General features: G+C 55.7%; 3 protein-coding genes across 5 annotated transcripts; 2 read left to right on the plus strand and 1 right to left on the minus strand.

Moving 5' to 3' along the window:
- Window positions 1–15,254, plus strand: P4HTM (prolyl 4-hydroxylase, transmembrane). The gene is made up of 9 exons (XM_036266399.1): window positions 1–337; window positions 514–595; window positions 9,999–10,189; window positions 10,832–10,928; window positions 12,340–12,502; window positions 13,041–13,226; window positions 13,907–13,997; window positions 14,190–14,313; window positions 14,821–15,254. The coding sequence occupies exons 1-9, from the start codon at window positions 11–13 to the stop codon at window positions 15,039–15,041; spliced, it is 1,482 nt and encodes a 493-aa protein (XP_036122292.1). The 5' UTR covers window positions 1–10; the 3' UTR covers window positions 15,042–15,254.
- Window positions 15,198–22,849, plus strand: WDR6 (WD repeat domain 6). Of its 2 annotated transcripts, XR_004960134.1 has the most exons (7): window positions 15,198–15,646; window positions 18,579–21,060; window positions 21,137–21,220; window positions 21,305–21,421; window positions 21,517–21,635; window positions 21,736–22,333; window positions 22,460–22,545. XR_004960134.1 is itself a non-coding variant. In XM_036266397.1 (6 exons), exons 1-6 carry the CDS (start codon window positions 15,538–15,540, stop codon window positions 22,194–22,196), a joined length of 3,372 nt encoding a protein of 1,123 aa, XP_036122290.1. In that variant the 5' UTR covers window positions 15,513–15,537; the 3' UTR covers window positions 22,197–22,849. The 2 variants fall into 2 exon arrangements, 1 of the variants encoding a protein (XP_036122290.1); XM_036266397.1 differs by having other exon boundaries at window positions 15,513–15,646; window positions 21,736–22,849.
- On the minus strand, window positions 22,505–27,515 carry DALRD3 (DALR anticodon binding domain containing 3). Of its 2 annotated transcripts, XM_036266398.1 has the most exons (12): window positions 25,167–27,515; window positions 24,782–25,086; window positions 24,402–24,658; window positions 24,236–24,315; window positions 24,029–24,157; window positions 23,677–23,747; window positions 23,524–23,585; window positions 23,333–23,415; window positions 23,064–23,243; window positions 22,877–22,990; window positions 22,710–22,778; window positions 22,505–22,624 (listed from the first exon to the last, which is right to left on the minus strand). In XM_036266398.1, the coding sequence occupies exons 1-12, from the start codon at window positions 25,611–25,613 to the stop codon at window positions 22,505–22,507; spliced, it is 1,917 nt and encodes a 638-aa protein (XP_036122291.1). In that variant the 5' UTR covers window positions 25,614–27,515. The 2 variants fall into 2 exon arrangements, 1 of the variants encoding a protein (XP_036122291.1); XR_004960135.1 differs by lacking the exon at window positions 22,505–22,624 and having other exon boundaries at window positions 22,744–22,778; window positions 22,877–22,947.
- Window positions 27,516–27,958: the final 443 nt, after the last annotated feature.

A 27,958-nucleotide genomic window follows, 5' to 3' on the forward strand; every position in this document is an offset into this window, starting at 1 on the left:
CCTGGGCGCCATGGCGGCGGCGGGCCCGAGGCCTGAGACCGCGAGTCCGCAGTGGGTGCCACCTGAGTGCGACCCAGCTGGGACTGCGGCCAGGCTGGGAGACTGCGAGGACGCACCGGTCCGGCCCCTGTGTAAGCCCCGGGGCATCTGCTCGCGCGCCTACTTCCTGGTGCTGATGGTGTTCGTGCACCTGTACCTGGGCAACGTGCTGGCGCTGCTGCTCTTTGTACACTACAGCAACGGCGACGAGAGCAGCGACCCTGGGCCCCAGCACCGCACCCCGGGCCCAGAGCCCGCGCCAACCTTGGCTCCCCTCACCCGGCTCGAGGGCATCAAGGTGAGGCCCTCTGCCTCTCTGTGCTCAGGGCCCAGGACGGCCAGCCCTCCGCGCTTCTCCCCGCACCGCTCCCTGCCTGCCTGGTGCGCACTCCTTTCTGGACAGGGCTGAAGCGCTTTTTCCCTCGAGCGGCTCGGCCTGGCGCCCGAGCTGCCCGCTGTGCCCCCTTCCCTTAGGTGGGGCACGTGCAGAAGGTCCAGCTGGTCGCCGACAGGGAGCACTTCATCCGAACCCTCAGCCTCAAGCCGCTGCTCTTCGGTAAGTCCGCTGGGCGCTCCCGGGAAGGGCCAGGGGCTGCGGTGCGGTGGCCACCTTAAGGCTTATTTTGACCACGTGACATCTGTTTTGAAAATGGCTGTTTCCAGGTAACCTTCCCCCCCTTTTTTCCATCTAGAGGTTTCCCAAAGGGAAGTACCCCCCACCTCCATAATAGAGTAACAGGGTGACCTTTCCACACTCCCCTCTCTGATCCCTATTCTCTGCAGCTGATCCTTCCAGCATGGGGCTGGGCAATGTCACCCTGAGGTTGGTGTCTGAACATTTCATTGAAACTGTCTTAGGACACTCCTTGTCACCATTAATTCTGTCACATTCTATAATGGGGGAAGGGTGAGGGAGACTGATAAGCGGCCTTAGCTGATCTCAGGCCCTGTGTTCTGATGAGAAACAGGCTGTCCAACTGTGAATTAACTGGTAACCCCAAACCAGCCCCACCAAGGCATCAGTCTTTGCTACCAGCACTCAGATTCTTCTTAGAATGGAGTCTTGTGTTCAGCCATAGCAGTCAAATCCTTGCAAGGCAACCTCATTTGGAACCAGCATTTTAGTTCATTTTCTGAGCTCTTGTTATATGCTAGATTTGGTGTGATCATTTCATGTAATTCTTACAACCTGTCTGTGAGGTGGGTGTAGACACCCTCTTCTCAGTCTAGTGGGTTAGAAAGTGAGGCACAGAGAGCTGCAGTTGCTTGGCCAGGCTCAGACAGCTAGTTCAGTGGTGAAGCTAGGATTAGAACCCAGGCAGCCTCCTTCTGAAGTCAATGTACTGGCCATGAAGATTCTGAAGTTCTTCAAAGACCACCAGTCAACAAGGTGGGGGCCCCCAGACCCATGACCTTGCCCAGGATAGGTTTGCCCAGACCAGCACTGAGTACCCAACCTCAGGGACCCACTCAGGAGCAGACCTGGGCTGTTCTTGGCTACTGCAGGATGGAATGGTAGGAAAATTTAAGGAAGGGGCTAGAGACCAAAGCAGAACATCTGAGCACATGCCATTACCCCTGGAGCTGAGGGCCCTGGTTGGGGATTATGCCTAGACCTGTGAGAATGATTTCATTTGCAAGCTGTTTGAGAGGAACTATATTCTTGATATCAGTCCTATGGGAGGGGCCCTGAAAGGTGGTTGTTGTTGTTATTATTATTACTATTGCATAATGTTAAAGTCTGCGCCAAGCACCATTTTAGGTACTGAGAATGCAGCATTGAATAAAATAGAAACAAACAAACAAAAACACCTGAAGCTGACATTCAAATGAGGAGACAGACAATAAATAAACAAATAAATATACATGGTGTATCAGATGGTCATAAGTGCTCACAGATAGGTAAGGCAGAATTTCAAGTGGTGTTGAAACTTTTAATAAAGAGTGGACAGCGTGGGCGTCCCTGAGAAAAGTATTTGAGCAAAGACCTGTAGGAGCTATGGAATCAAGTCAGGTGGCTGTCAGGAAAGGGTGATCCAGGCCACAGTGCCATGACCAGGCACATCTGGGGGGGGGGGGTGCTTTTTCTCCTCAGCTTTCTTGGGACCAGTATGTACTCTCAGATGTATGTTAGGTTAAGTGAGCCATGAGGACTTTATTCCTAACCCTAACCCACTAACATGCAGCTTGTTACATCCAAGTCCTACAAAGCAGAGAATGAGAAACCCAGGCCCAAAGTCACCAAGAGTGAAAAAGGAAGCAGAAAAGATGTGACAAGAGGTAAACTGCTTGCAAAAATTGCAATGGGCATGATTAGGAGAAGTGGGCAGCTGCAGGAAGAACTTCCTGTTTGTGCTCATTTCCTCCAGACTCTTATGTTACCTTTGAGTCTGTTGGTGGGAGATGTCCCAGGTTTTACCCAGAAAGCCCTGGGGCTTGCTGCATGGTGAAATGAGGTGAGGTGAATGAAGATGAGATCAGTGACTACAAGATGCCCAGTTGTGAGGGAAACCAAGGGGGAGGGAGTGTCCAAGGAGGGGCAGCTCCTGAAAACTGTGGTGTTAGATGAATCCACAGAAGGAAGCCTGACCCCTAAAAGGAGCAGTGTTTGCCTGTCCTCTATGCCTCTATGCCTGTCCATCCATCCACTGTTGCCCTAAAGAGGCAGGGAGGGCCTGAGAGTAGGCCTTCTGTGGGCTCTGCCACCTCTGCCCTGCTGCTCTCTTGGCTCCAGTGCTGTGACCTGCCAGCCTTGAGGGCCCAAGATGCCAGGGCTCGAGGGGGTGGGTGTTCAGGATATAAGCTGGGGTAAGGGGAATGGTTTCTACCCAGGGTACCTCCATCTCCATGGACCAGAACCCCACCTCTTCACAGGGAAGACCACCCATGCAACCTCCCTTTGGGGAACATTTCCTGTTTCCCACCCTTGTTACTAGAGACATTTAGCAAATGGGCCCCGGGCCACAAGAGGTCCCATCCCAAGTTCCTGGTAAATAACCTGCTTGACTGGTAGGTGTTTCCCAAGGATTTGGACCTTTCAAAGTCTATTCAGTTCAGAAGAGAGATGCTGCAGTTCTGAGTCACTGTCATCTCCCTGGGAACATTGCTTTCTTTCACGTGGTTCGCTTCTTTCTCCACCCCACCCCACCCCACACTCATTTTGTATCAAAATAGCGGACCAGACCTCATTACTCCCTTCCTTGAAAGTCTCCAAGATTTCTCACTTCACTTCTAAGCCTTATTTGGTACCCCCAGGCCCTCTCACCTCTCAGACCTCACCTCCTGCCTCCTCCTGAGTTACTCCCTGCTGATTCTTGGACAACAAGATCATCGTTGCCTTGGGGCCTTTGTGTGTGCTGTCCCCTCTACCAGACCACTGCTCACACATCCCCTCCTCAGAGACCTCTCTTGACCTGAAACTGGTCTTAAGGGGTTCGAAGGCACTTAAGTGGTTGCATCAGCCTGCTTGGTTTTCTCTCAGCACTTAACATCACTGGAACTATCTTCTATATTGATTTGTGTCATTTGTGGCTCTGCCCCTAAAGGTAAGCTGCATGCCTGGGAGGCCTGACTGGTTCCTGCTGTGAGTCTAGCAGTCAAAGTCCTGCCTACTACTAATCACTATTGGCCAGCTGGAGGGGTTTCCTGGGCACTCAGCCAGCCCAGCACCTGCCTACTTGCTCAGAGTGGCCTCCACCACCACCCTGGGCAGGCAAGAGTTTTAACCCATTTTTTCCTGAACCGTTTAAGATAAATGAGTGATTAGTACCAGTACACAAAACAATTTATTTTATTTAAAAAAAATTTTTTTTTCTTTATTGATGTTATAGAGATTGGAAGGGAGAGGGAGAGAGAGATAGAAACATCAATGAGAGAGAACATCGACTGGCCTCCTGCATGCCTCCCACTGGGGATTTGGCCCACAACCTGGGAATATGCCCTGACCTGGAATTAAACCGGTGACCTCTTGGTGCATGGGTCGATGCTCAACCACTGAGCTACACCGGCTGCACCAAAACAATTTATTTTAAAATCATGACTACTTTATCATAGGATTTCGGATTTATTCTTTTTGTGTGTGTGTGTGGTACGTGCCCCTAGTGGGAACCGAACCCAGGACTCTCTGGTCCGCAGGTCAACACTCAATCGCTGAGCCAAACTGGCCAGGGCAGATTTATGCTTTTTCAGCTTCAGAAAACAATGAGGCAGCTACTTAAGACCACTGTGTTCTTGATAAACACTAGAGGCCCTGAAGTGCGGAAAGAATTTTAGTGTGCATATTAGTTCAGGTTGTAAGAAGCTTAAAGCAGTTTTCTGCACCCCCCCACCCCCCCACCCCCCCACCCCCGCTGTTCCACAGGCCTGCTGCTTGGCAGAATTAGATTAGGAAGATCACGTGTATGCAATTGAGTCTGTCTGGGGCCTGACCAGCACCATCAGGCCGAGGGTAAGAGTAGACCAAGACTTTGTGCCTATGCTGAGACTCAGCTTGGGATGCTGGGGCTTGTGGGCTACTGGGCATTAGCCAGGTTGTCATCCCAAGCTTAGGAAGGACAAAAAGGTGGCCTTTCCTGCCCAGCACACACAGCTGATAGAGCTGGCCTGCCTTTTGTTTGGGCAGAGCACTACCAACTTAGAAAGGGGTTCCTAGCTATGACAACATAAGTGGATTTCTGCCCTGCTAAAGCCATTTGTGGATGATCCTTGTGGATGAGCTTTGGGGCTCTTCTGGACCCTGACCTGCAAATATCCATGAGGGTAGCAGAAAGAGTGTTTTGTGTCCAGGAAAGCACATAGCCACAGTTTTCATGAGCACCACACAGGCTGTGGCTACAAAGTCCCAGACTGTCCCTGCCTGTGTTAGCCCCTATTCTCGGCACTGGTGATGGTGCCACCTGCATACGGCCAGCTGCAGATTTTGGTGGCCCCAGCTCCAAGCATAGGCCCTGGTTACCAGCAGCCGGTGGCCTTGCACCTCCTCACTCAGCATGTAAGTCTCAGTATGTCTTCCATGCAGGAGATTGTGGACACGCATGGTATCCAGCTGCAGCCAGCGTTGCAGAGTGGGTGCCAGCTCCACAGGGGGCAGTGGACCTGCCTTCAGCACCTCTAGCTGGGAGTCCAGGTCGAAGTCTGAGGGGCCAGAGGATGACCCCTTGTGCTGCCTGGAAAGCCTAACCTTCACAGCTGAATTGGACCAGAGGGGAGGGGTGATGATTGGGGTCTCTGGGTGTATCCCCTCCCCATCCCTTCCACTTGGTGAACCCTCTGCTCTTGGAATCCTGGTCCTCAGCCCTGGCTGGTTTGGCTCAGTGGTTGGAGTGTCGGCCTGTGGACCAGAAAGTCCTGGGTTCGGTTCCCACTAGGGGCAGTACCAAAAAATAAAAAAGGAATCCTGGTCCTCAGAGAAGGGCTGTCCTGGATGGATGCCACCCTCCTTAGCAGATTTGTTTTGTTTTAGCAATTCCAAAGCGTACTAAAGGGATTTATTTTACTTAGCTCTAACCAGGCATAGCATTTGGGTAGCCCCTTTCATTTGTCTCAGCACCAAGCCAGGAGCTGGAATAAAGGCATGTGCAAGGTGTGTGTAAAGTCTGCTGACACTTGGGGCTCCCCAAAGTCGCTGGTGCAGAGTGTGTCTAGGACCTTGGAGGAGTGGGCTTCCTGCAACTCACAGTCCCTGCAGTTGGCTGGCGGCACTGGGGGGAGGGTCCGAGTGAGGCTCCCACCAAGCTGCCGGTAGACAGGCGTGGGGCCATCAGCACAGGTCCCTCCCACTTTCCCTCCTTCTTAACCCCTTTTGAGACAGAGGGCTACTGTGGGTGGTCCCTTTTCTTTCCCACCAGACTGGTTTACCTGATCCCCGCGGGGAGTGATTTGAAAGGGTGAAGCCCTGCCCGTGGGGCTGAGGAAGGGCAAGACCAGCTTAGAAGCCGTGCAGAGACTCTCGTGGGCGGCCCGGGCTCCCCGTTGGAGATGGCCGCCACGCAGAGACCCTGGCCCGAGGGGAAGCGTCCGCAGTGCAGGATGGCTGGCCAGGGGTAGCCGTAGCAGGCCATGATGGGCCGCAGCTGGCCTGTCCTACCTCACGCAGGCCGGGGCTCGGGTAGATGACCCTGCCCGGAAGGGGGTACGGAGGGGGTGGGGAAGAGCGTCGCCCAGGACCCGGTTCCCTGGACTGTAGGCTGCGCGGAGGTTTGGCCAGTAACTCCGCGGTTGCTGGGCAACGACACCTGGTCACCTAGCAACAGCCCTGCACCCAGGCTTTTCTGTTTGCTGGAATCAGCCCTCAGCCCTGCATTCCCTCACCCAGCTCCTTTGTGTTCTGTCCCCACACCTCTCCTCCCTAGCCCAGGATGCTTTCAAGCGCCCCTCCTCCTCCAGCTCCGGTGGACGTCTAGAGCCGGGAAGGGGTCCTGCACTCTGGGCCTTCATTTCTGATCTTGGAGGGGGCGAGCATGGACCTCCCTCTTTTTTTTTTTTTTTTTTTTTTAATCCTCACGGAAGGATATTTTTCCATCAATTTTCAGACCAAGTGGAAGGGAGGAAAGGAGGGAGCGTGGGCGGGGGGGAGAAACAGAGAAACATTGATGTGAGAGACACATCAACTGGTTGCCTCCCACTCTACTCCAACCAGGGCCAGGAATCAAATCGCAACCTGGTGCATGCCATTGACCAGAATCAAACCCATGACTCTTTGGTGTGTGGGTTAACACTCCAACTGCTGAGCCAAACCGGCCAGGGCCCTCCCTCATCTTGAAAGGCCTGCAGGACACCCTGGTTTCTAGCCAAGGCTGGGGTTGGTAAAGAGTGCAGGCTCCCTGTCCTGGAGTTCTGAAAGAGCCCACCCAGTTTTGCTGCTACAGCCATGGTCACTGGGAAGGGTTCTGTGTTCTGGGAAGGGCCCTGGCTCTCCAAAGAAGGGACTAAGGGAACTCATTCACAGGACGGGTTAGGCTGGGAAGAGGAATTAGCCCTGCCATCTCTGGGAGAAAAGGCCGCTGGATGAGCAGTGGCTCCTTCTCTTGCCTGGGATCCCTTGAGCAGTTTCCATACCTCTCTGGGAAGGGGCTCTAAGCCCCTCAGCCTAAAGCAGCCTGCCCACTTGCCTTACCTTGACATATAAGAGCCCATGATGATTTGTGGATCCAGACCAAGGGTGCTCACCATGGGTGGTCCCATGGACACCTGTTCCCCTCTACCAGGGACACCCTGACAAAAAAAAATCCTTCATCTTCCTCCTCCCCCAACCCCCCATCAGCACCTGGCTCTGGTGGGTGCCAAGCAATGGTTAGTTAAGAGCTGCCAGCACAGGCCCTGGCTGAGGAGAGGCCCCCACCCTCACCTGGGTGCCCCTGCCCTACCTGTCAAGGCACATGGGGCAAAGAGGGAGCAGAGGAAGAGGCGGGCATCAGGGTGGCACTCCCTGGCCAGCAGGGGCAGCCCTCTGACTGTTGGATAGCCTCGGTCCAGCAAATTAGGCAGCTGCATCTCTGTGTACAGCGCCATGGCTTGGGAGATGGGTATGCACTGTGTGTAGCCCCAGGGAGCCCCTTCCTGGATGCCACCCCACAGCATCACCAGTGCCACCAAAAGCCCTCCAGCCATCACCTGCTATCTCTGCCTTGACCTTAATGAGCCAAAGTTGAGGGCTTTAAAGGTCTGTACCCACATCCCAGGAGATAATGATTACCCAACCAGGTGCTTGGACCTGGTTAGGCTCCAGGCTGCTAGCCTGGGCCATTTGCATTTGATTAGCACATGGCAGGGGACTGTAGAGGATGATGACATCTCTTTGAACCTACAGATTACAGCACCTAATCAACTGAAGAAACCTGGGCCTGTGCTTGCTTTTTCTGGTGTGTTTATTTTTCAAATTATCAGGAGGTGACTCTGTTCATTAGCAATTTGCTCTAAGTCACTGTTCTGCAGTGCTGCCCCCACCCCCACCCTGTGGATGATTCACACCCTTTCTGGGTTTGCTGGGGTAGGGGAATCTTTGTCCTATCTCCAGTGTCATGTTATCTGAGTCACCTACCCATGAAAGCTGAATAAGGTCATGAGCATGGATTGTGGAGTATGAGAGCCCGGGTCACCCCTTTGACCTCATCAGGGTAATGTCTCTGTGCTTGGGGTTCCCTGTGGTTAGGAAGGACAAATTAATGGGACTTGGCTTTCTAGGATGATACAGACTAAGGCCTTGATGATGTGCTTAGGAAGGACACAGAGTCTGCTACCTAGTGTGATCTGCTGTGATTACTATTAAAAACTACTCGAACCCTGGCCGTTTGGGCTCAGTGGTTAGAGCATTGGCCCTTGGACCAAAGAGTCGCAGGTTCGATTCTAATCAAGGGCACGTACCTTGGTTGCAGTTCGGTCCCAACCCTAGTCGGGTTCATGCGGGAGGCAACCAATGGATGTGTGTCTCTCTCTCTGTCTCTCTCTCTCTCCCTCCCTCCCACTCTATCTGAAGATAAATGGAAAAGTATCCTCTGGTGAGGATCACAAAATAACAACAACAAAAAACTACTCGAATCCTGGCTGAATGGTCTTTTCCCTTCCTCTTGGCGATGACTGGAACTTCATCTGGTAGTATTACCCAGAAAAGTAGCAGAACCAATGGACATAGACAACAAAGCTGGGGCTGGGGCTGGGAGGGTGTCAGTGGGCAAAAAAGGAGAAACATCTGTAACAAAAACAAATTAATAAAAATAATTATAAATAAATAAATAAATAAATAAATAAAAGCTACTTATTAGAAAAGAAAGAAAAGTAGCAGACCATTCTGCAGGGGTTCGGAGGGGTCGTAGTGTTGGCAGAGGTGGCCCTTCCTCCACTCAGTTCCTTTTGTGGGCTTCTTGTCCTTTGACTAAGGAGGTCCCCTCTCCCAGAAACAAGGGAATGAAGCAGGGCCCAAGTTACTGTTCTAGAAGTGCCTGGGACCCCTGAGATGGGGGCTCCCAGCTGTGAAGCCCATGTTCCAGCTCCACCAAGCTGCTGTGGGGCTGATGTGGGCACATCCAGCCCCTGGAGCCAAGCCCCCGCCTGACTTGGGGACTTAGAGGCATGGAGCAGGTGTTCAGTGTACATTTGCTCCCAAAGAAAAGGACACCTGGAGTATCTTCTCAGAGCATCTGCCAAAAACCTGAGTAACCCCCACTGACCTCCCAGCACTGGGCAACTCAGCCTGGTCAGATGACCAGCACCCACTTGTGCAGCAGAATGGAGGGCAAGGATGGGCCTAGAGTACTGGATGTTGTGCTCCTTGTTTTTATTTGAATGATGCTGAAAAGTAAAAATGAAAGCAAAAACCAGCCACCATCCCTTCTTTTTTTTTGGTACGTGCCCCTAGTGGGAACCAAACCTGGGACTCTCTGGTACACAGGCCGACACTCAACCACTGAGCCAAACTGGCCAGGGCAAATTGATAGCAATATAGTCATAGTAGGGTTTTGTTTTGTTTTTGTTTTTTTTGTTTGTTTGTTTGTTTTGGTACATGCCCCTAGCAGATACCGAACCCGGGACTCTCTGGTCCACAGGCCAATGCTCCAACCGCTGAGCCAAACCGGCCAGGGCCCATCCTTTCTTTTTTAAAACATATACCAACTAAGAAGTGGAAGTCAACCCTCTGCCCTTCAGGTTCACCCTCTGGCCTTTGGTCTCATCCTAAGGTAGGTTAGCCCATGCCCAGCTTAGCTCCATCTTGCTTCCTACAGGACTTCCCTGGAAAACGTGTGCTCTCAGAATCAAAGAGAGGCCCCACATCCCAAACACTGGCCAACCTTGCAGGACAACCTGACCTTGGGGTCAGAGTCCAGAGCAGATGTAAAGGGGTGTGTGAAGTTCTCCTGACCTGGTGACCACCAGGGAGTACCTTAGAAACCCTGTAAAGAGGAAGGTACCAGGTTCATCCATGCCCTGGCTTAATCCTTGGCCGCACCCACATCCTCTTCTGGCAGAAATCCCTGGCTTCCTAAGTGATGAGGAGTGTCGGCTCATCATCCACCTGGCACAGATGAAGGGGTTACAGCGCAGCCAGATCCTGCCCACTGAAGAGTACGAGGAAGCAATGGGCACAATGCAGATCAGCCAGCTGGACCTCTTCCGGCTGCTGGACCAGAACCATGATGGCCGCCTGCAGCTCCGAGAGGTTGGGACTGGATGAGGCATGGCGGAGAGGGGTGGTGGTATAGAATTGTCTTTCTGGTGGCCAGATCACTTGTCCTGCTCAGCCCTGACCCCAAGTCAGATAGTCAGATGCTATCTCATATCAGCATGTCCAGGCCTGGGTCCCTCTACTTCCCTGGAAAGTTCTTTGCTGCCCTGGGAACCCCAGAAGATAGCAGGAGAATCCACCTGAGGGTGATGGCACTTATTGCCACAGTTCCTAGATGTGCCACCTGTGGTCTGGATTCCTGGCTGCTATGGCTGGGAGCCCCATGGAACTCATGGTACATGGAGTGGCAAATCTGAGGTGGCCAGGAGTCCGCATCTCTCTGTATACCCCTCACCCAGGCTTCTGAGAGAGGTCTTGGCAAGGTGTGGGGTCCTTGCCTATACAGAATGCTATGGCTCTCAGGGCCCTTGACTATCTTCCTGGCCTTCTCAGATGCCACTGGGCCTCTCTACCTACCATCAGCAGCAAAGGGACTTTAGGCTTGTCCTATGTTCTCACCCATGCCCTATCACCTGTACCCTTAGCCCTAAGCAATAACTGGGTGGCTGTCTGTGCTATCTATGGTGGCTCTCCATCACTGGGGCCACCCCATCGGGGGGACATCTTGTGCTTTAGGTCCTGGCCCAAACTCGCCTGGGAAGTGGACGGTGGATGACTCCAGAGAACATTCAGGAGATGTACTCTGCAATCAAGGCTGACCCTGATGGTGACGGTGAGCTCATACCTCGCCACAGTTCTGACTCTGGGAGCCTCCTGTCCCCATAGCCAGGTTGCCTCTATTCCCAGAATCTAGAGTAGCCAGAGGCAAGGAGGTGGTCCTGCCTTGCCCTCACCCTTGGGAAGAAGGCAGGTGCCAGACCCTCAACTTCCCCTTGGTGACAGTCTAGAGGGCTGTTCTTGGAGACCTTTCGTTCTCATCAGTTAGAGTCTGAGGTACAGGAGGTGTGGTCGCTGGCTGGCAGAGAGCTGAGTGGGTAGAGTGAGCGCAAAGGGACAGCGAGGCCAGCTTGTGCTTGGCTGTTCACCCTGCTCCATCTGCCTCTCTCCAGCCAGTCTAGAGTCTGCCCCGGAAGGCAGCCTCCCTAGTCTGACCAAGGTCTCCTTTGCCTTCCTCTTGCCTACCGAGAGTCATTCTCACTGCTAGGGGCAGGTGTGGGCAGGGGAGTTGTCATGCAAATGCCCCCCCCCCCCCCACACACACTTTGGCAATAACTCTCAGGAGGTTTCTGAAGTGTAATCATCACTCTCATGCCCAAGTTCTTGACCTAGTAAGGGAGGTACGACAGTCAAATAGGACTTGGAAGGGTGGTCTTGTGGCTGGTGAATCCCGAGTGAAGAATTTGGATTCTTCTGAGACCTGAAGCTAGAGCAACATCATACTGCTACTTCCCTATGTACAGAGCTGGTGACAGGTTCACAGCCCTTGAGTGCCCCCGTTCTCAGAGAAATCTGGGCCAAAGGGTGGAAAGTGTCTCTCTTGGGTTAGGCAGGATAATATGGGACAGATAGCAGCTATTGTTCCAGAGCCCCAAGAGGGTAGAGCTCCTGCTTGGTGGGTTGGGCAGGAATGGGGGAGAGTATTCTCATTTGGGAGAGTGCTTCCTATGCGGAGGTAAACTGGCAACCCAGCAGGCAGGACTGACTAGGTATATTCCACTCAGGATGGGACTTGAGATCACAGAGAAACTTCTGGGACCCAGCCCTAGCTTACCCTACAGTATGGAAGGCCCTGGACAAACACCAGCACTGGCTGCTCTCTTTCTTCACCCTCTATAGCACCCAAGGGTGGCCACCGCACTCTGCAGAGCCAGGCTAGAGGGCCAAGGACAGTCTGTGCCCTAGGGTCCTGGCCATATAGTTCAAATTTCCTTTGGAGTTCCTGCTCTGGCCAATCTAATAGGAGTTGGGTTTCTTCTTTTTGGGGGCCAAATCAGGGCTTGAACTGAGGAAAGGAACTTCTGTAGGTCTTCCTTTGGCAGAAACCAGGTTCATCTGGTTTGAGTCCAGGTTGGGTGGGCAAGTGCACATGCCCCCACCCCCCCAAGGGTAGGTAGGAAGGTGTACCTGCCACTGTGGCCTCCCCACATGGGCTTAGTGGCACTGATGGTGAGCGCCCTGTGCAGGAGTGCTGAGCCTACAGGAGTTCTCTGACATGGACCTTCGGGATTTCCACAAATACATGAGGAGACACAAGGCAGCGGCCAGCGAGCTGGTGCGGAACAGCCACCACACGTGGCTCTACCAGGGGAAAGGGGCCCACCATGTTATGCGTGCCATCCACCAGAGGTGAGCATCTGAGGCTGCCCCCACAGAAGTCCTTGGCTGGGTGGAGAGGACAGAACTGATAAGCCAACTCAGGATTAAGTACCATTTATTAGACCAGGATGGGGACCCATCAAAAGACAGGCAGTTAACAAGGCAAATTAGCCCTAACTGTGGGCAAACAATGTACATTTGGGATTAGAAATAGATTGAATGTTTGTTTTCTGCTAATTAGAGAAATGACCTCTTATCTCTGTCCACAGGACCCCCTGCTCCTGAACAGCCAGGGGTTTTAGATAACCTTCCTGGGGGGAGTGTCCCCCACCCAATTTAGTGGAAATTTCATCTTTCCCACTCAGTGGGTGTCTGGCATCCAGGGAGAAGGACTCATCATGAGTAACCTCTTCTTGCTCCTATAGGGCCAGTCTAGGGTGGTTTAAGGGGCTTCCAGGGGAGGTGGGCGGGGGCAGAGCTTGTGGCAGGCCAAGGGTTCACATGGGCCAGCTCGTTCAGGGTGTCACCTTGCATGAGGCTGCCCAGCTGAATGCCTGCTGCCCACCAGGGTACTGCGCCTCACCCGCCTGTCACCTGAGATCGTGGAGCTCAGCGAGCCCATGCAAGTTGTGCGGTACGGAGAGGGAGGCCACTACCATGCCCATGTGGACAGTGGGCCTGTGTACCCAGAGACCATCTGCTCCCATACCAAGCTGGTAGCCAACGAGTCTGTACCCTTCGAGACCTCCTGCCGGCAAGTACCTCCCACCTGAAGGCTGCCTTCAACTCCCAGACCAGATATGCCCATGACACAAGCACAGCCCTGCTCTGTGGACATGCCCTTAGCATGGGGCCGGGAGAGCACTGGGACATACTGGTTGATACTTCTACCTCTGCCCCCCAGATTGTTTACCAATGTCAGGCCATGTTGTCTGTGGCCAGACTGAGGTACCCAGACACTGAAACTTGCCTCAGAGCCCTGAGGCAAGGGGTGGAGCATGGCTGGAACCCCAGCTCTTTCTGCCTGCTCCCTGGGTGTTTGTTTATCTTGCCTCCACTGCTGGAGGCCTCGCTCTCCCTTTAAAGCTGTGTCTCCCCCTTCTCCTGCCAAGGCATGGAGGCACGTGTCGCCTCTTTATGTAGCTGCTCTGGCTCAGCCCCTTCTAGTCACAACCAGTTACCCTACCTTTCCCAGCTGGCCCTTGGTCAGGGCCATGTCATTTAACTGCACCTGTGATCTTGCACGCAAAAAACTTTGTGTGTGACACACAGAGAGACTAGGTTTGTGGGAGGAATGGGCTAGGGAATTCTTGGTACTGCCCTGCCCTGTTGTCAATGATCCCAGCCTGCTCCTCTGGCCCTTGGGAACCTGGGCAGCTTATCCTGAGAGCATCCACAGCTGGGGGTATGCTCAATGGCCCCCATGCCTTACAGCTACATGACAGTGCTGTTTTATTTGAACAACGTCACCGGTGGGGGAGAGACTGTCTTCCCTGTAGCAGACAACAGGACCTACGATGAAATGGTAAGAGCCAACCAGGATGTTACTTGGGTGGGATGGCAGGACCTCAGGCAAACGTGGTACATGTCCCCTCTAGACCTGGGATGAGCCCACGCTTTTCCCTGGGCACATCTGATTTCCCTCTGACTACCTGGCCTTGGCTCCTGGCCACACAGTGAGGGCAGTTTGAAAACCTTACCACCCTGCTGCCCACAGAGTCTGATTCAGGATAATGTCGACCTCCGTGACACTCGGAGGCACTGTGACAAGGGGAATCTTCGTGTCAAACCCCAGCAGGGCACAGCAGTCTTCTGGTACAACTATCTACCTGATGGGCAAGGTGAGGGCCTTTGGCCAAGCTAGGGGTGCCTCCTGAGGGAAGCTTGCCTTTACTCAGCCCCAACTGCCACCCTGGTGGGCTGTTTCTGGCCATCCTTCAAATGGTTTTCTGGCCCTAGCACCTCCCCAAACCATCCTCAGTGACTTTGGTGGCCTGCACCTGTGCAGCCTTCTGGGTTACCTCCACCCTTATGATTCCCCAATTCCCTAGCCTTCCAGCTTGCTGGGACTGGGGACACATCATCCCTTACAAACAAAGGCTCGGAAGGGCTTTGGACAGATTTGCAACAAGAAAGCTGGTTCCAGAGGGCCGAGGTGTTGACAAAGCATTAGCTGATGAGAGATGCTGAGCTCCCAAGGTGGCCTTGGGGCCAGATGTTTGCCGCCAAAGTTGTGCACAGCTGGGCCCACCCTTGCTGTCTTTGGGCTGTATGAGGCCAAGCTCAGGTCAGCCCAGCCTAGTTTTCCTCTGGTCCTCTCCCTTGCTCACACGATCCTCCTCTCCAAGGTTGGGTGGGCGACGTGGACGACTACTCGCTGCACGGGGGCTGCCTGGTCACTCGTGGCACTAAGTGGATCGCCAACAACTGGATCAATGTGGACCCCAACCAAGCGCGGCAAGCGCTGTTCCAGCAGGAGATGGCCCGCCTGGCCCGCGAAGGTGGCGCTGACTCGCAGCCAGAGTGGGCCCTGGACAGGGCCTACCGCGACGCGCGCGTGGAGCTCTGAGGGAAGTGTCAGTCCCAGCCCCCAGCTGCAGGTGGCCCGCCACCCAAGGCTGGGGGCCCTGCAGTCCCGGTCCAGCTTTAGGCCAAAGGTCTGGCCAGTGTCTTGCCCCATCCCCGCCTCCAGCCGCGATTAAGCACAGCACCTATGTTCATGTTATTTATTGTATAGAGACCCATCTGCCAGGTCCAATAAAACCACACGGCTATGAGCCGCTGGGTCAAGGAGCTCGGGTACACGGGAGGCGGCGTGAGAAGCGGGCACCGGCGGCAGCCTGCGGCGCTGGGCGAGCGTCACGTGAGAGGGAGGGGCGAGAGCGGCGCCGCCAATCGTGAACTGGATTGCAGGGGCGAAGGGTCGCCATTGGACATCTGCTGCTGGCGAGCCCGGGCTCGGTTACCTGTTGCTAAGGGCGCTGTAGAACCGCAGCACCGCGCGGGGAAGACTCGTCTCGCGAGAGCTCAGCTGCCTTCTTGGTCGTGGTAGCGGCTGCCGCTGGATGGCCGACATGGACACTCTCGAGGACTACGTTTGGCCGCGGGCAACCTCGGAGCTCATACTCCTCCCGGTCACGGGTCTGGAGTGCGTGGGGGAACGGCTGCTGGCGGGTGAGGCTTTGTTTGAAGCGCAGCTAGCGGAGAAGCCGAGCGCTTGCCTGGGCGGGGCTGTAGCACAAAGGGATGCCCGGAGGAGGACTGGCGGCCGGGGGGCCGGCCCAGAGGTGGGCGGGAGCCCAGGAGGTGGCGGGAATGTGGCCCGGTGTGGCGAAAGAGGCCCTTCATAAACTGCAGCCAACGTGGGGAGGTTGGGTGGGACCGCGGAAGGTGCGGGGAAGCGCAGTCGTTTCGGAGGCGGGGGAAGGGAAGGAGAGAAGAGTGTGGCCCCTTTGATGAATTGGGCGGGCTTTGTCCTCTCCGGAGGAGATGGGGTGGGGAGGTTGGGGATGTGGCCCCTCCGGAAAATGGGCGGGGCCCGGGAGGCGGGGGTGTGGCCTCGAGGGCAGGTGAAGCTCTTGCCTGGAAGGTGGGCGATGAAGAGCACTCTGAGGAGGATGGGGTTTTGGGAAACGGGATGAGACCTTTCTGAGTAGCCAGAGCTCGGGAGGCGGAGCCTGAGGCACCTCCTGAGATGGTTGGGGTCCAGGAATTCAGATACTCATGCCTTTCCGAGGAGGGCCCGTTTGGGAAGCACAGGCCAGCGAAGGGCTGGAAGTTGAGACCGGAGAAGGCAGAGCCCTCTCCGGCTTATTTTCTCTGCCAAGAAAGGTTCACCCCCACCCCCACCCCCATCTGCTTTTCCTTTTGCTAACTACTGCTCGTCTTTGATTCCTTAGCCCAAATGTTAACGCCCTCAGGTGGCCTCCCCTGACACTCACCCAATCTTTTTAGATTGGACCAGAGTTTCTCAATCTTATCATTAAATAAAAAATTTGGCATTAAAATAAAAAATTTCATTGTGCATTTTTAGTGCCAGTGTAAACTGTTGACATTTTGGATCAGATCAGTCTTTGTGTGAGGGGCTGCCTGTGCATTGTAGGCTGTGTAGCAGCATCCCTGGCCTCCACTCCTAGATACTAGTAACACAGCTCACAGTTGTGACAATCAAAAATCTTCCAGCCTTGGCCGGTGTGGCTCAACAGTTAGGGCATCCGCCTGCACACTACAAGGTCTCAGGTTTGATTCCTGGTCAAGGGCATGCACCTGGGTTGTAGGTTCGATCCCTAGTCCTGGTTGGGGCACATATGGGAAGCAACCAATTGATGTGTCTCACATTGATGCCCCTCCCCCCCCCTTCCACTCTCTCTCAAAATCAGTGGAAAAAATATCCTCTGGTGGGGATTAACACACATGTCTCCAGACATTGCCAAATGTCTCCCGGAGGGAAATCTGACCTCCCCCCAAACTAAGAGCCACCAGAGCCCAGCCAGTGTGGCTCAGTGATTGAGTATAGACCCATGCACTAAGAGGTCGCCAGTTTGATTCCCGGTCAGGGCACATGCCCAGGTTGTAGGCTCAGGCCCCAGTGGGGGGCATGCAGGAGGTGGCCTGTTGATGTTCTCTCTTATTGATGTTTCTCTCTCCCTCTTCTGTCCATTCTCTCTAAAAAAAAAAAAAAAAAAAAAAAAAATCAATAAAGAAAAAAAAAAGAGCCCTGGCCGGTTTGGCTCAGCAGTTAGAGCGTCGGCCTGCGGTCCCGAGAGACCCGGGTTCGGTTCCCGCTAAGGGCACGTACCTTGGTTGCAGTTTATCCCCGGCCCTGGTTGGTCGTGCGGGTGGCAGCCACTCGATGTGTCCCTTCACGTCGATGTTTCTCTCTCTCTCTCTTCCTCTCTCTCCCTCCCTCTCTATCTGAACAACAACAACAAAAAAATGTCCTTGGGTGAGGATAAAAAAAAAAAAAAAGAGCCACTGGAGTAGACTTTCCCATTTTGAGTTTTTAAAGAATATGTTTTTATTGGTTTTACAGAGAGGAAGGTAGAGGGAAATAGAAACATCAGTGAGAATTATTGGCTGCCTCCTGCTCGCCCCCTACTGGGAAATGGAACTAGGGACCTCTTGGTGCAGGGGACAACACTCAACCAACTGAGCCACACTGGCGGGGCAAAATTTTTAAAGCACCCTATATAGTTCTTTCCTGGAACTTACCAAAATTCTAACAGTATAGTTTATTTGTGTGCTGTTGTTTAGATCAGGGTCCTTGCTTGTTTTATTCACTGCTTCAGCATACAGTTCATTGTCTGGTTTATAATTGATGCCCAATAAAGGTTTATTGAATGTCAAAAGATTGAGATTGCAGACTAGGAATGGCATGAGGGACTGTTACAATCATCTCAAATTAAGAGGTGGTGGGTATTTGCAAACTCTTTAGGAAACGAAATCAACAGAACTTGGAGACAGAGAGGATGTGGGAAATTAAGAGGAGTAAGCTGTGGGTTTCCTGGTTTGGGGCTGGGGGTGGTAATGGTTATTGGGAGTATAGTGGGAGGTGCCTGCAGGGTAGCCAGGAGGCAGCTGAGGGCCATAGGAGCCCCTGCTGCATAAGTATAGGTTGCTTCTCCTGCTTCTCCCCACCGATATTGAATATGCTCACATCTGAGATACTGGGAAGAAGCTCCTGGATGTCAGGAGGGGTTCTGCTGTGACCTCAAGGTGAAAAGATTGTCTTAGTGGGAAAACCTCTCCCCTGGGGTTGGGAGCATTGGGAAGAATTCATGTATAGGTAGGTGAGGCTAAGGATTTGGGGGCTAAAGCTGAGAGGGTTCCTGTCTGAAGCAAGAGAATTTAGGTGGGGTGAGGAGGAATCTGTGAGTTTGAGGAATTTGTGGTTGGACTGCATGAGGAATGACTGGCGGGATCAGAACATTAGCACTGAAAGTCCAGTGCTGAAGCTGAGAATAGGTTTTTCCAGGGTTCAGGCTTGCAAGATTGTCTGTTCTGACACATTCATAGGCCACATGTGGTGAATTTCCCCTGCCCCCACCTCTTGTGGCTCATCAGTGTTAGGTCAGGCATTCTGATGTGGCTCTTTGCTTCTGTCTAGGTGAGGGGCCGGATGTCCTGGTGTACAGCTTGGATTTTGGTGGGCATCTGCGGATGATGAAGCGAGTGCAGAGCCTGCTTGGCCACTATCTTATCCATGGGTTTCGGGTGCGACCAGAACCCAACGGAAACCTGGACTTGGAGGCCATGGTAGCCGTGTTTGGGAGCAAGGGGCTTCGAGTTGTGAAAATTAGCTGGGGACAGGGCCGCTTCCGGGAGCTCTGGCGCTCTGGCCTGTGGCACATGTCTGACTGGATTTGGGATGCACGTTGGCTTGAGGGAAACATGGCCTTGGCCCTGGGCCACAACTCAGTGGTTTTATATGATCCTGTGATAGGGTGCATCCTGCAGGATGTACCCTGCACAGACAGGTGTACCCTCTCCTCAGCCTGTTTGATTGGAGACACCTGGAAGGAGCTGACCATAGTGGCAGGTGCAGTTTCCAACCAGCTCCTCGTCTGGTACCCAGCAGCTGCTTTAATAGACAATAAACCTGTGGCCCCTGACCGAAGGGTCAGTGGGCATGTGGGTGTCATCTTCAGCATGTCGTACCTGGAAAGCAAGGGCTTGTTGGCCACAGCTTCAGAAGACCGAAGTGTACGCATCTGGAAGGTGGGGGACCTGCGGGTGCCTGGGGGTCGGGTGCAGAATATTGGCCACTGCTTTGGGCACAGTGCCCGTGTGTGGCAGGTCAAGCTGCTAGAGAATTACCTGATCAGTGCAGGAGAGGACTGTGTATGCTTGGTATGGAGCCACGAAGGTGAGATCCTCCAGGCATTTCGGGGACACCAGGGCCGTGGAATCCGGGCCATAGCTGCCCATGAGAGGCAGGCCTGGGTGATCACTGGGGGCGATGACTCAGGCATCCGACTATGGCACCTGGTAGGGCGTGAGTACCCAGGTTCAGGGGTCTCAGCTCTCAGCTTCAAGTCCCACAGCAGGCCAGGTGCCCTCAAGGCTGTGACGCTGGCTGGCTCATGGCGAGTACTGGCAGTGACTGATACAGGGGCCCTGTACCTCTATGACCTCGAGGTCAAGTGCTGGGAGCAACTGCTGGAAGATAATCGCTTCCAGTCCTACTGCCTTTTGGAGGCAGCCCCCGGTCCTGAGGGCTTTGGACTGTGTGCCATGGCCAATGGGGAGGGTCGTGTCAAGGTTGTCCCCATTAATACTCCAACTGCAGCTGTGGACCTGACCCTGTTCCAAGGGAAGGTGCACAGTGTAAGCTGGGCCCTGCGTGGCTACGAGGAGCTCCTGTTGCTAGCGTCGGGCCCTGGTGGCGTGGTGGCTTGCCTGGAGATCACAGCTGCACCCTCTGGCAAGGCCATCTTCGTCAAGGAACGTTGCCGGTACCTGCTGCCTCCAAGCAAGCAGAGATGGCACACATGCAGTGCCTTCCTACCCCCAGGTGACTTCCTGGTGTGCGGAGACCGGCGGGGCTCTGTATTGCTGTTCCCCTCCAGACCAGCTCTGCTCAAGGATCTTGGTGTTGAAGGCAAGGCTGTGGCTGGTACTGGAGCACTTGGAGTGGATAGTGATAGTGGTGGGAGTGAGACCACCTTGGCTGAGTGGGGCCCTGTATCCACCCTTCCTTCTCTGCATGGGAAGCAGGGTGTGACCTCAGTCACCTGTCATGGTGGCTATGTGTACACCACAGGGCGCGATGGTGCCTACTACCAGCTCTTTGTGCAAGGTGGCCAACTCCAGCCAGTCCTAAGGCAGAAGTCCTGTCGAGGCATGAACTGGGTGGCTGGGCTCCGCATGGTGGCTGATGGGAACATGGTCATCCTGGGTTTCCATGCCAATGAGTTTGTGGTGTGGAGCCCCCGGTCACACGAGAAGCTGCACATTGTCAACTGTGGTGGAGGGCATCGCTCCTGGGCCTTCTCTGATACTGAGGCAGCTATGGCCTTTGCCTACCTAAAGGATGGGGATGTCATGTTGTACCGGGCTTTGGGTGGCTGCACCCGGCCACATGTGATTCTCCGGGAGAGCCTGCATGGCCGTGAGATCACATGTGTAAAGCGTGTGGGCACCATCACTCTGGGGCCTGAATTCGAGGTGCCCAACTTCATGCAGCCTGACCACTTGGAACCTGGCAGCGAGGGGCCCAGCCTGATTGACATTGTGATCACATGCAGTGAGGATACTACCATCTGTGTCCTGGCACTCCCCACAGCTACGGGCTCAGCCCATGCACTTACAGCTGTTTGTAACCACATCTCCTCGGTGCGTGCCGTGGCTGTGTGGGGCGTTGGCACCCCAGGTGGCCCTCAGGATCCTCGACCAGGCCTGACTGCCCATGTGGTGTCTGCGGGGGGCCGGGCTGAGATGCATTGCTTCAACATCATGGTCACCCTGGACCCCAGCACCCCAAGCTGCCTCGCCTGCCATGTTATGCACCTTTCATCTCACCGGCTAGATGAGTACTGGGACCGTCAGCGCAATCGGCACCGGATGGTCAAGGTGGACCCAGAGACCAGGTGATATGCACTTCCTGACTGGAACATGGGGTGGGGTCATGCAGGGCTCTGCTTGACAGCTGTATTCTCTCTGCAGGTACATGTGCCTAGCTGTGTGTGAGCTGGACTCGCCTGGCCTTGGCCCCCTTGTGGCTGCAGCCTGCAGTGATGGGGCAGTGAGGTAAGAGCATAGGGTTCAGATGGGGCCAGGCAATAGGATGAATGGGTTCTGAGCTGGGCCACCGCCCGCCCCCCCCCCCCCCAGGCTCTTTCTTTTGCAGGACTCTGGGCGGCGGCTACAGCTCCTGGCTGAAACCTTCCACCATAAGCGGTGTGTCCTCAAGGTCCACTCTTTCACCCATGAGGCACCCAACCAGCGGCGGTGAGGGGCTGCATGATGGTTCTGCGTGGGTCGGTGGGGGCCCCTGTTGCTTTCCATCTTCCTGACTGACGTAACTGTCTTTTCCTGGCTCCTAGGAGACTGTTTCTGTGCAGTGCAGCCACGGATGGCAGCTTGGCCTTCTGGGATCTCACCACTGTGCTAGATAAGGGCTCCACTGCCCTGGAGCCTCCAGCAGACCCTGGGCTTCCCTATCGTGAGTAGCTAGTGTGCAGCTGTGACTGTCCTTCCCCACTTCCCGCTTTGCCTTCACCAGTGTGGCAGGCTGGGTCCTGACAACCATCTTCTTCCTGCAGGGCTGAGTCCCCCCTGCCTGACTGTCCAGGCTCACAGCTGTGGTGTCAACAGCCTGCACACCTTGCCCACACGTGCAGGCCATCTCGTAGCAAGTGGCAGCGAGGACGGCTCCCTCCATATCTTTGTGCTTGCTGTGGAGGTGCCAGAGCTGGAAGAGGCTGTGGGGGTTGCTGAGCTGGTGCCCCAGCTGCATGTGCTAGAGGAATACTCTGTCCCCTGTGCACATGCTGCCCATGTGACAGGCCTCCAGATCCTAAGCCCAAGCCTTATGGTCTCAGCCTCCATTGATCAGCGGCTGACCTTCTGGCGTCTAGGGCATGGTGAACCCACCTTTGTGAACAGTACAGTGTACCACGTACCAGACGTGGCTGACATGGACTGCTGGCCTGTGAGCCCCGAGTTTGGTCACCGCTGTGCTCTTGGGGGCCAGGGACTCGAGGTTTACAACTGGTATGACTGAGGTGTCCCGCGGTGGCCGGCATGCTGGGCATGGGTCCTGCTCACAGACAGACTGACTGTCTGTGCCCATGCCCAGTGTGCCTTGAGGGGAGGAGAGGAGGCAGCCGCGGGTTCCTGACTTCAGAGCAGGTGTTGGAGGTAAGTACAGTGCTCCTGGCAGACCAAGAATACGCCCCACTCCTCGTAACAGAACAAAGCTTTGTTAACCATTTATTTTGGCTCCAGGTCTCTCACAATCTGGATTTTTTTTTTTTTCTTTTTCAGTTGATGACTTTGTGAACATTCCCAGATACTGGAACTTCTGTGGCCTTAGATGTAGCTCAGTGGAGGGAGACCCAGCACGGCCAGGCCAGCGTGGAGCACTTCACGCACAGCCCGTAGAAGCTGCAGACGGGCAAACATGTGACCAAACAGGTGTGGTCGAGGCTCCTGGAGGAGAGAAGGGGCCTGCTGGTCTCATCCTTCGCTTCCTTCCCCTGCACCTCCCCCACACACCCCTTTGCTGTGTGCTTACCCCTAGGATGTGTACCCGATTATAGTACGAGCTGAAATCCATACTGAGCTGCACTAGGAACTTGCACACCTAAAGACAGAGACCGAGTCACTGCCCTGTCTCTGCTCTTGTACCCCAGACCAGAATAAAAGAATGTGTAGTATCTGTTCAGGTCCTCTCTGCCTCACCATCTCTGTGCGTGCAGTGACGTGGAGCCCCGGGGCTGTGTAGTCCAGAGCTGCTGTCTGGCTCAGTAGGTCTGGGAAGGGGAGGATGCTGTTGAAGAGCAGCAACCACTCACCCTGTGGGGAGAAGGCTGCTGGGAGGGCAAGTCCAAGCCTCCTGGGGAAGCCAGCTACTGGGAGGGGCACTCACCTCTTCATGGAGCAGTGAGAAATCCAGACTGCTCACAGGTGGAAAAGGGGGGTACAGACCTTGTTCCATGCTGCACTTGTAACCCTCAAAGAGTGTGGCAAGACGAGCACAATTATACATGACAAAGGTGCCACTCTTGGTACCCTTTGTGGAAATGTTGTCAGCCAGGTTCAGGAGAAGCTGAGGAATGGCACAGATGCAGAGAGGGAGGACAGCCACCACACAGCCTGTCCCCCCCAGTCCTGGTCCTGTGGGGCACCCAGGCTCACCTGACTCTGTGGGGCCTTGCTGAGCATCTCAAACTTGATGGTCGCCACAGAGAGAACCCTGAAGGTTTCTGTCCAGGCTGGGTCTGAGGGAGTATAGGTCAGTCAGCCTCTGCAGGCAAGGAACCAGGGGCAGAGATGCAAATGACCTCCACAGCCCCTGCCCCAAAGCACAGCCAGTCTCCCGGGCGCACCTTGTGCCAGGTCCCCGCTGTGCTTCAGTGTTGAAGCCTTGCACACCTGGGTATGCCGGAGCCTGCATTTTAGAAAGAATGAGAGGAGGGCCTGTGGGCAGATCCCCACCTCAACTACCCTGGCTTGGCAGCCTTCCTTCCCACCTCACTCACTCGTAGTACTCGGGGGCAGTCAGGGTGCCGGGCACACCAGCTACTTTCACTGGGCCACACACCAGGTGCTTCTGTCAGGAAGATAGCAAGGGCTCAGCCAGCTGGTGACACCCTCCAGCAAGGAACTGGACTCCCCCAGCCTTAGCGCCTCCCTCTCAAGCCCAGCCCTTCAGGAAACCTATTCTTCAGGGTGCGCCTCCAGACCCCACCTTCTCCCAGAACTCTGCCCCTGCTGCATGCTCCCATTCACCAAGCCTAATGTCTCTCCCAAGGTCAAGTGTTCCCTTCTGAACTAGTCAGCTCGCAGGGCCCTCTGAATTTGGTGAGGGGAGCTCCACTATCACTAACCTACCTGCCTGAGAGGAGCCTGGTCATCCAACTTCCACCAAAGCAGGTCCAATTTTTGTTGCTGGAACTCTTCCTCATAGCTCACCACGTGTACCACCACGCAGCTGTCTGCACCAGCATCTGGGGCTGCAGTCTATAAGGGAGGACAATCACTGCAGGGACACAGAACACCTCTGCCAAAGGCCGACAGGGTGGGAAGTCAGTTACTAACCAGGCCTAGGGAGCTGTCCTCAGGCCAGTGCTGCACAGCTGACTGCAGCTCAGCCAGCACGGAGAGCAGATCCTCAGTCACTGCATTGGGAACACAGGCACTGGGGCTAGCCGGGGCTACAGGGGTTCCCCTCTTCTTTCCGGCCCTGCTACGCTCCAGGTCCTACCCAGACAGTTGTCCAGGTTAGCGTCATAGCCAGCTGCGTGTCCCCGTCCTTTCACCAGCTCTTTCAGGCATGCACTGCCCAGGACGCCGTGGGGCAGGGCTCCCCTGGCACCCGCAGGGGGAAACTCTGCAAGTGCGCGGCTCCTCAGCGCTTCAGTTGAGGCCTGCTCCGAGGCAGCGGGCCAGTCCACCCGCAGCTGCTGCAGGAAAGTCGACATGTGCGGGTCCCTCACAGCGGGCACTAGGCACACACTCACCCTGCAAAGCAAGAGCAGCCGCTTCAGCCTGAGCACCTGGCCCGGCTCGCCCCTACTTGTCACCCGCAGCAGCCAGTCCCCAAGGGCCGCGCCTTCTCCTCTCTTGCCCCGCCTGCCGGCTCACCCATGAACCTGCAAGGCTCGCGCCAGGTGGTCGGCCACGAGCACGGCCCGCAGCTGGCTCAGGCGGAATGCACAGGGCGCGGCGCGCAGCGACGGGCAGTGCAGGAGGACGCGCGGCTCCCGCGCGGCGGGCGCGGAGGGCGCGGAGGGCGCGGCATAGGCGGCCACAGCGCCGAGCACGCGCTCGAAGACGGCGGACCGCTGCAGCTGGAGCGCCAGGCCAGCGGGGGTCGGCTCGCAGCGCAGCACTGGGGCCACGCCGGGGCCCTGCAGGTCGACCACAGCGCGGACCACATGCTCGGGCACCTGAGGGGAAACAGGCCGGTGAGCGGGCCGCGCCGCTCCCACCACTCCTGGCCGCGCTTCCCCGCCTGGCCAGCTCCCACCTGTCCCTCCCCAAAGCGCGCCTGTAGCGCGCGCCGCGGCGCCAGGAAGTCTCGGGCACGCAGGTGGCGGGCGCGCGTCTCCTTGAACCACACTGGGCCGCCAGGTCCCAGGGCCGCATTGAGAGCCCCCAGAGTCTCCTCCACCCCAAGACGCCCTGTCGCCATGGGGACCGGAAGGCGCGAGCGGAACCGGAAACAACATTTTGGGAGCTCGAACTTCCGGGCGGAGCGAATGACTGGGCGGGGATCCGGTTCCCCAGTGGGCAGGTGCACCAAAGGGGAGTCGTGGAGGCCACTTTCGACTGACGGTCCCACCGTGGCCCACCTGCCCTGCTTGGTCCTGGGTCCTAAATTTCGGGGTTCTCCTGGGCCTAGGGCTCTTTCGCCGTCACCTGCGTTAGAAACCAGGAAAAGGATTCTCGCGACCTGGTGGGGCTCTTTCCTCATCGAAATCTAACATCTCTGTATTTGTGATAACATTTCATTTCACTCCTTTTACGCATGAAAAAAACGTTAAAGTTCCAAACGAATTGTCACCGGAATAGGGCAACTTACATTGCTACCTTCATGACTTACTTTAAAAATTTTTTAATTTAAAAAATAATTCGTGTTCTGCGGTTTCAGGTTATTTGCAAGCATTTCCTCCTTTGAGATGTGGGTTGTCTTTATTACCGATAAATGTCCATTGATAGAATTACCGGGATTCTCCTCCTGGTTCTTGAGGAATCAGAATTGTCATGGTGGTTTCCAGAGTTGCCAGGCTTGAAAGGTTTCTCCTTTAACCTGGTGGTGTACTTTATCAGGGGTCCTCTCGCGTCCTGGTTTAGGCTCAACTGGAGCACCCTACTCTGCCTCAGAAAGCTCCCTATCCCATGATGGCACCTGAATGTTTCACTTCAACATAACTTAAATCCCCATTTCCTTTAATGAAATTGACACTGATTCAGCACAGAGCGCCGGGAAACCGTGATCTCTGCCCTGGGGCAGCGAGAGTGCTCAGAACTCAGGAGGGGGCCCCTAGGGGTAGGGTAAGCCCTCCGGGGAGGTGCCGAAAGAGCACTGGGCGGACACGACATTCCCGATGGCTTCTTGGGTGCCCACTCAACGGGAGTGATCGTGTCATTCCAAAGCACTTTCCATGCTGCAGGCGTGCATCTGGAACAGCTGTTATCAGGGCTGGGGCTGGAGACCCAGCTGGGGATTTCAGCTACTCTCGGTACACGAAGACGGTTGGGGTGGTTTTTCCCCAGGAAGTGAAGGGCTATCTTTAGCGAGCTGCGGGCTGGGGCGGCCCTGTGGGACTCACCGCCATTGCAGCCCTATCCGGAGGCCCTGGGTCTGCCCTCCCTCCCTCACCAATGCTACCCCGGGTTCCAGAGATGACCACCGCCCAGGCGTCTACCCCTCTCATTTCCAGCCTGAGGGCGCACCTGAGAGAAGGATGGAGACCAGAACGACCCAATGAAGTGTCTGGGGTCAGGGCCTCGCCCACCCCTTCTGGCCCAGGACGCTGCTCAGGCAGGAGAGCAGGGAACGAAATCCAAGCGCAGCTGGAATGCTCTGGAGACAACAGCTGCTTTTGGGATTCCGTTGCCCGCTGTCCAGCCGTGGCGGGGGCGGGGCGGGGGCTTGCCCTGGGGCCAGAATAGAAGCCCCCTATTTCCAGTCCCAGGAGGCGGACCTAGGAGTAGGCGGTGAAACTGAGTCTAGTGGGAATGAGGAGCTCACCTGGGTCTCAAAACAATAGAAGGGGCGGTGAGGGCCTCCCCTGGGACCGAGTCCCGATCCGGATTACATCTGCGGGGTAGGATTAGTTCTGCTGGTCCCATGCAGCCAGAGCCGCTGGTGACGGGACAGTGTCGGGGCGGGCTTTGGGATCAGCCAAGAAAGAAGCGCTCCCGTGGGGTCCCGGGAGGAAGTAAGCCCGCGCAACGGCCCTGGAGACACCCCCGCACCCGGGGCCCTTTGTCCAGTGACGCTACCAGCACCCGGAGCTCTAGGGGCCCCAGTGGCTCGCACGGCGGCGACAAGACCCCTAGGAATCCATTGAGATCATCCTCGTCTGTACGGAGCCTGCCTCCCGCTCGGCCGGCCCCACGGATAGCAGACGCGGCAACGTTCCTCTGAGGCCACGACACGGCGCGCGAGATGCCCAAACGCCATGCGGGCGCCGCCACTCGGCCAGTAGGCCCTCCTATTCGGCTCGAGCCGGGGCCGGAGGATTCTGGGGCGCGAACTGAGTGAGTGAAGACGGCCCTGCTCCAGCCGCTGTCTCGCTCAGTGTGGTCGGCTCGGCCCAGTCGCTCCCACCTCAGCTTCCAACTGCCCTACCACGGCGTCCCCTTCCGCTTGCTGGACGCAGACTGGAGCCATTTTAAGGAGAAACCAGCCGGCCACGCCCCCTGGCGCTCCCGAGAAGCCAATCCCTGTGCAGCCACGCCTCGTGCGACACGCGGCGGCGGCGCCAACGGTCGCGCGGGTGACGGTTGGCGAGGGGCGTGATCCCGAGGAAAGCGGGGAAACCTGAGCCGCCCGCCCCGCCCTCTCAACCTGACTCCCCTAAACCGGGATTAGGGATTCGGAGGCTGGCCCCACGCCCTGGCCAGGTGTGCAGGACTCGGCCAGGTGCGTGGCCTCCCCTCCCCAGGCCCCGGAGCCCTGCGTGATGGTTGAGAGCCAGGGGCCAGGCTGCAGCTGGGACCCAGGCAGTGGCCTGAGGCCGGCGCCCCCACCAGCTGTCTGGCTTTCGCAGGACCGACTGTGGGGGTTCAGGGTGGGGCGGGTGACAGGTG

The sequence above is a fragment of the Molossus molossus genome, unplaced genomic scaffold, assembly GCF_014108415.1.
Source record: "Molossus molossus isolate mMolMol1 unplaced genomic scaffold, mMolMol1.p scaffold_m16_p_18, whole genome shotgun sequence".
NCBI lineage: Eukaryota > Metazoa > Chordata > Mammalia > Chiroptera > Molossidae > Molossus > Molossus molossus.

Excerpts from the sequence above, each read along its gene's own strand:
- P4HTM (XM_036266399.1), top strand. The coding sequence starts at position 11 with ATGGCGGCGGCGGGCCCGAGGCCTGAGACCGCGAGTCCGCAGTGGGTG. Across the intron at positions 596-9,998 it reads CCTCAAGCCGCTGCTCTTCG|AAATCCCTGGCTTCCTAAGT; the intron begins GTAAGTCCGCTG and ends CTCTTCTGGCAG. Across the intron at positions 13,227-13,906 it reads CCCTTCGAGACCTCCTGCCG|CTACATGACAGTGCTGTTTT; the intron begins GCAAGTACCTCC and ends CATGCCTTACAG.
- WDR6 (XM_036266397.1), top strand. The coding sequence starts at position 15,538 with ATGGCCGACATGGACACTCTCGAGGACTACGTTTGGCCGCGGGCAACC. Across the intron at positions 21,221-21,304 it reads TGCAGTGATGGGGCAGTGAG|GCTCTTTCTTTTGCAGGACT; the intron begins GTAAGAGCATAG and ends CCCCCCCCCCAG. Across the intron at positions 21,636-21,735 it reads AGACCCTGGGCTTCCCTATC|GGCTGAGTCCCCCCTGCCTG; the intron begins GTGAGTAGCTAG and ends TTCTTCCTGCAG.
- DALRD3 (XM_036266398.1), bottom strand. The coding sequence starts at position 25,613 with ATGAGGAAAGAGCCCCACCAGGTCGCGAGAATCCTTTTCCTGGTTTCT. Across the intron at positions 24,659-24,781 it reads CGAGCCTTGCAGGTTCATGG|GGTGAGTGTGTGCCTAGTGC; the intron begins GTGAGCCGGCAG and ends CTTGCTTTGCAG. Across the intron at positions 22,625-22,709 it reads ATCGGGTACACATCCTAGGG|GAGCCTCGACCACACCTGTT; the intron begins GTAAGCACACAG and ends TCTCTCCTCCAG.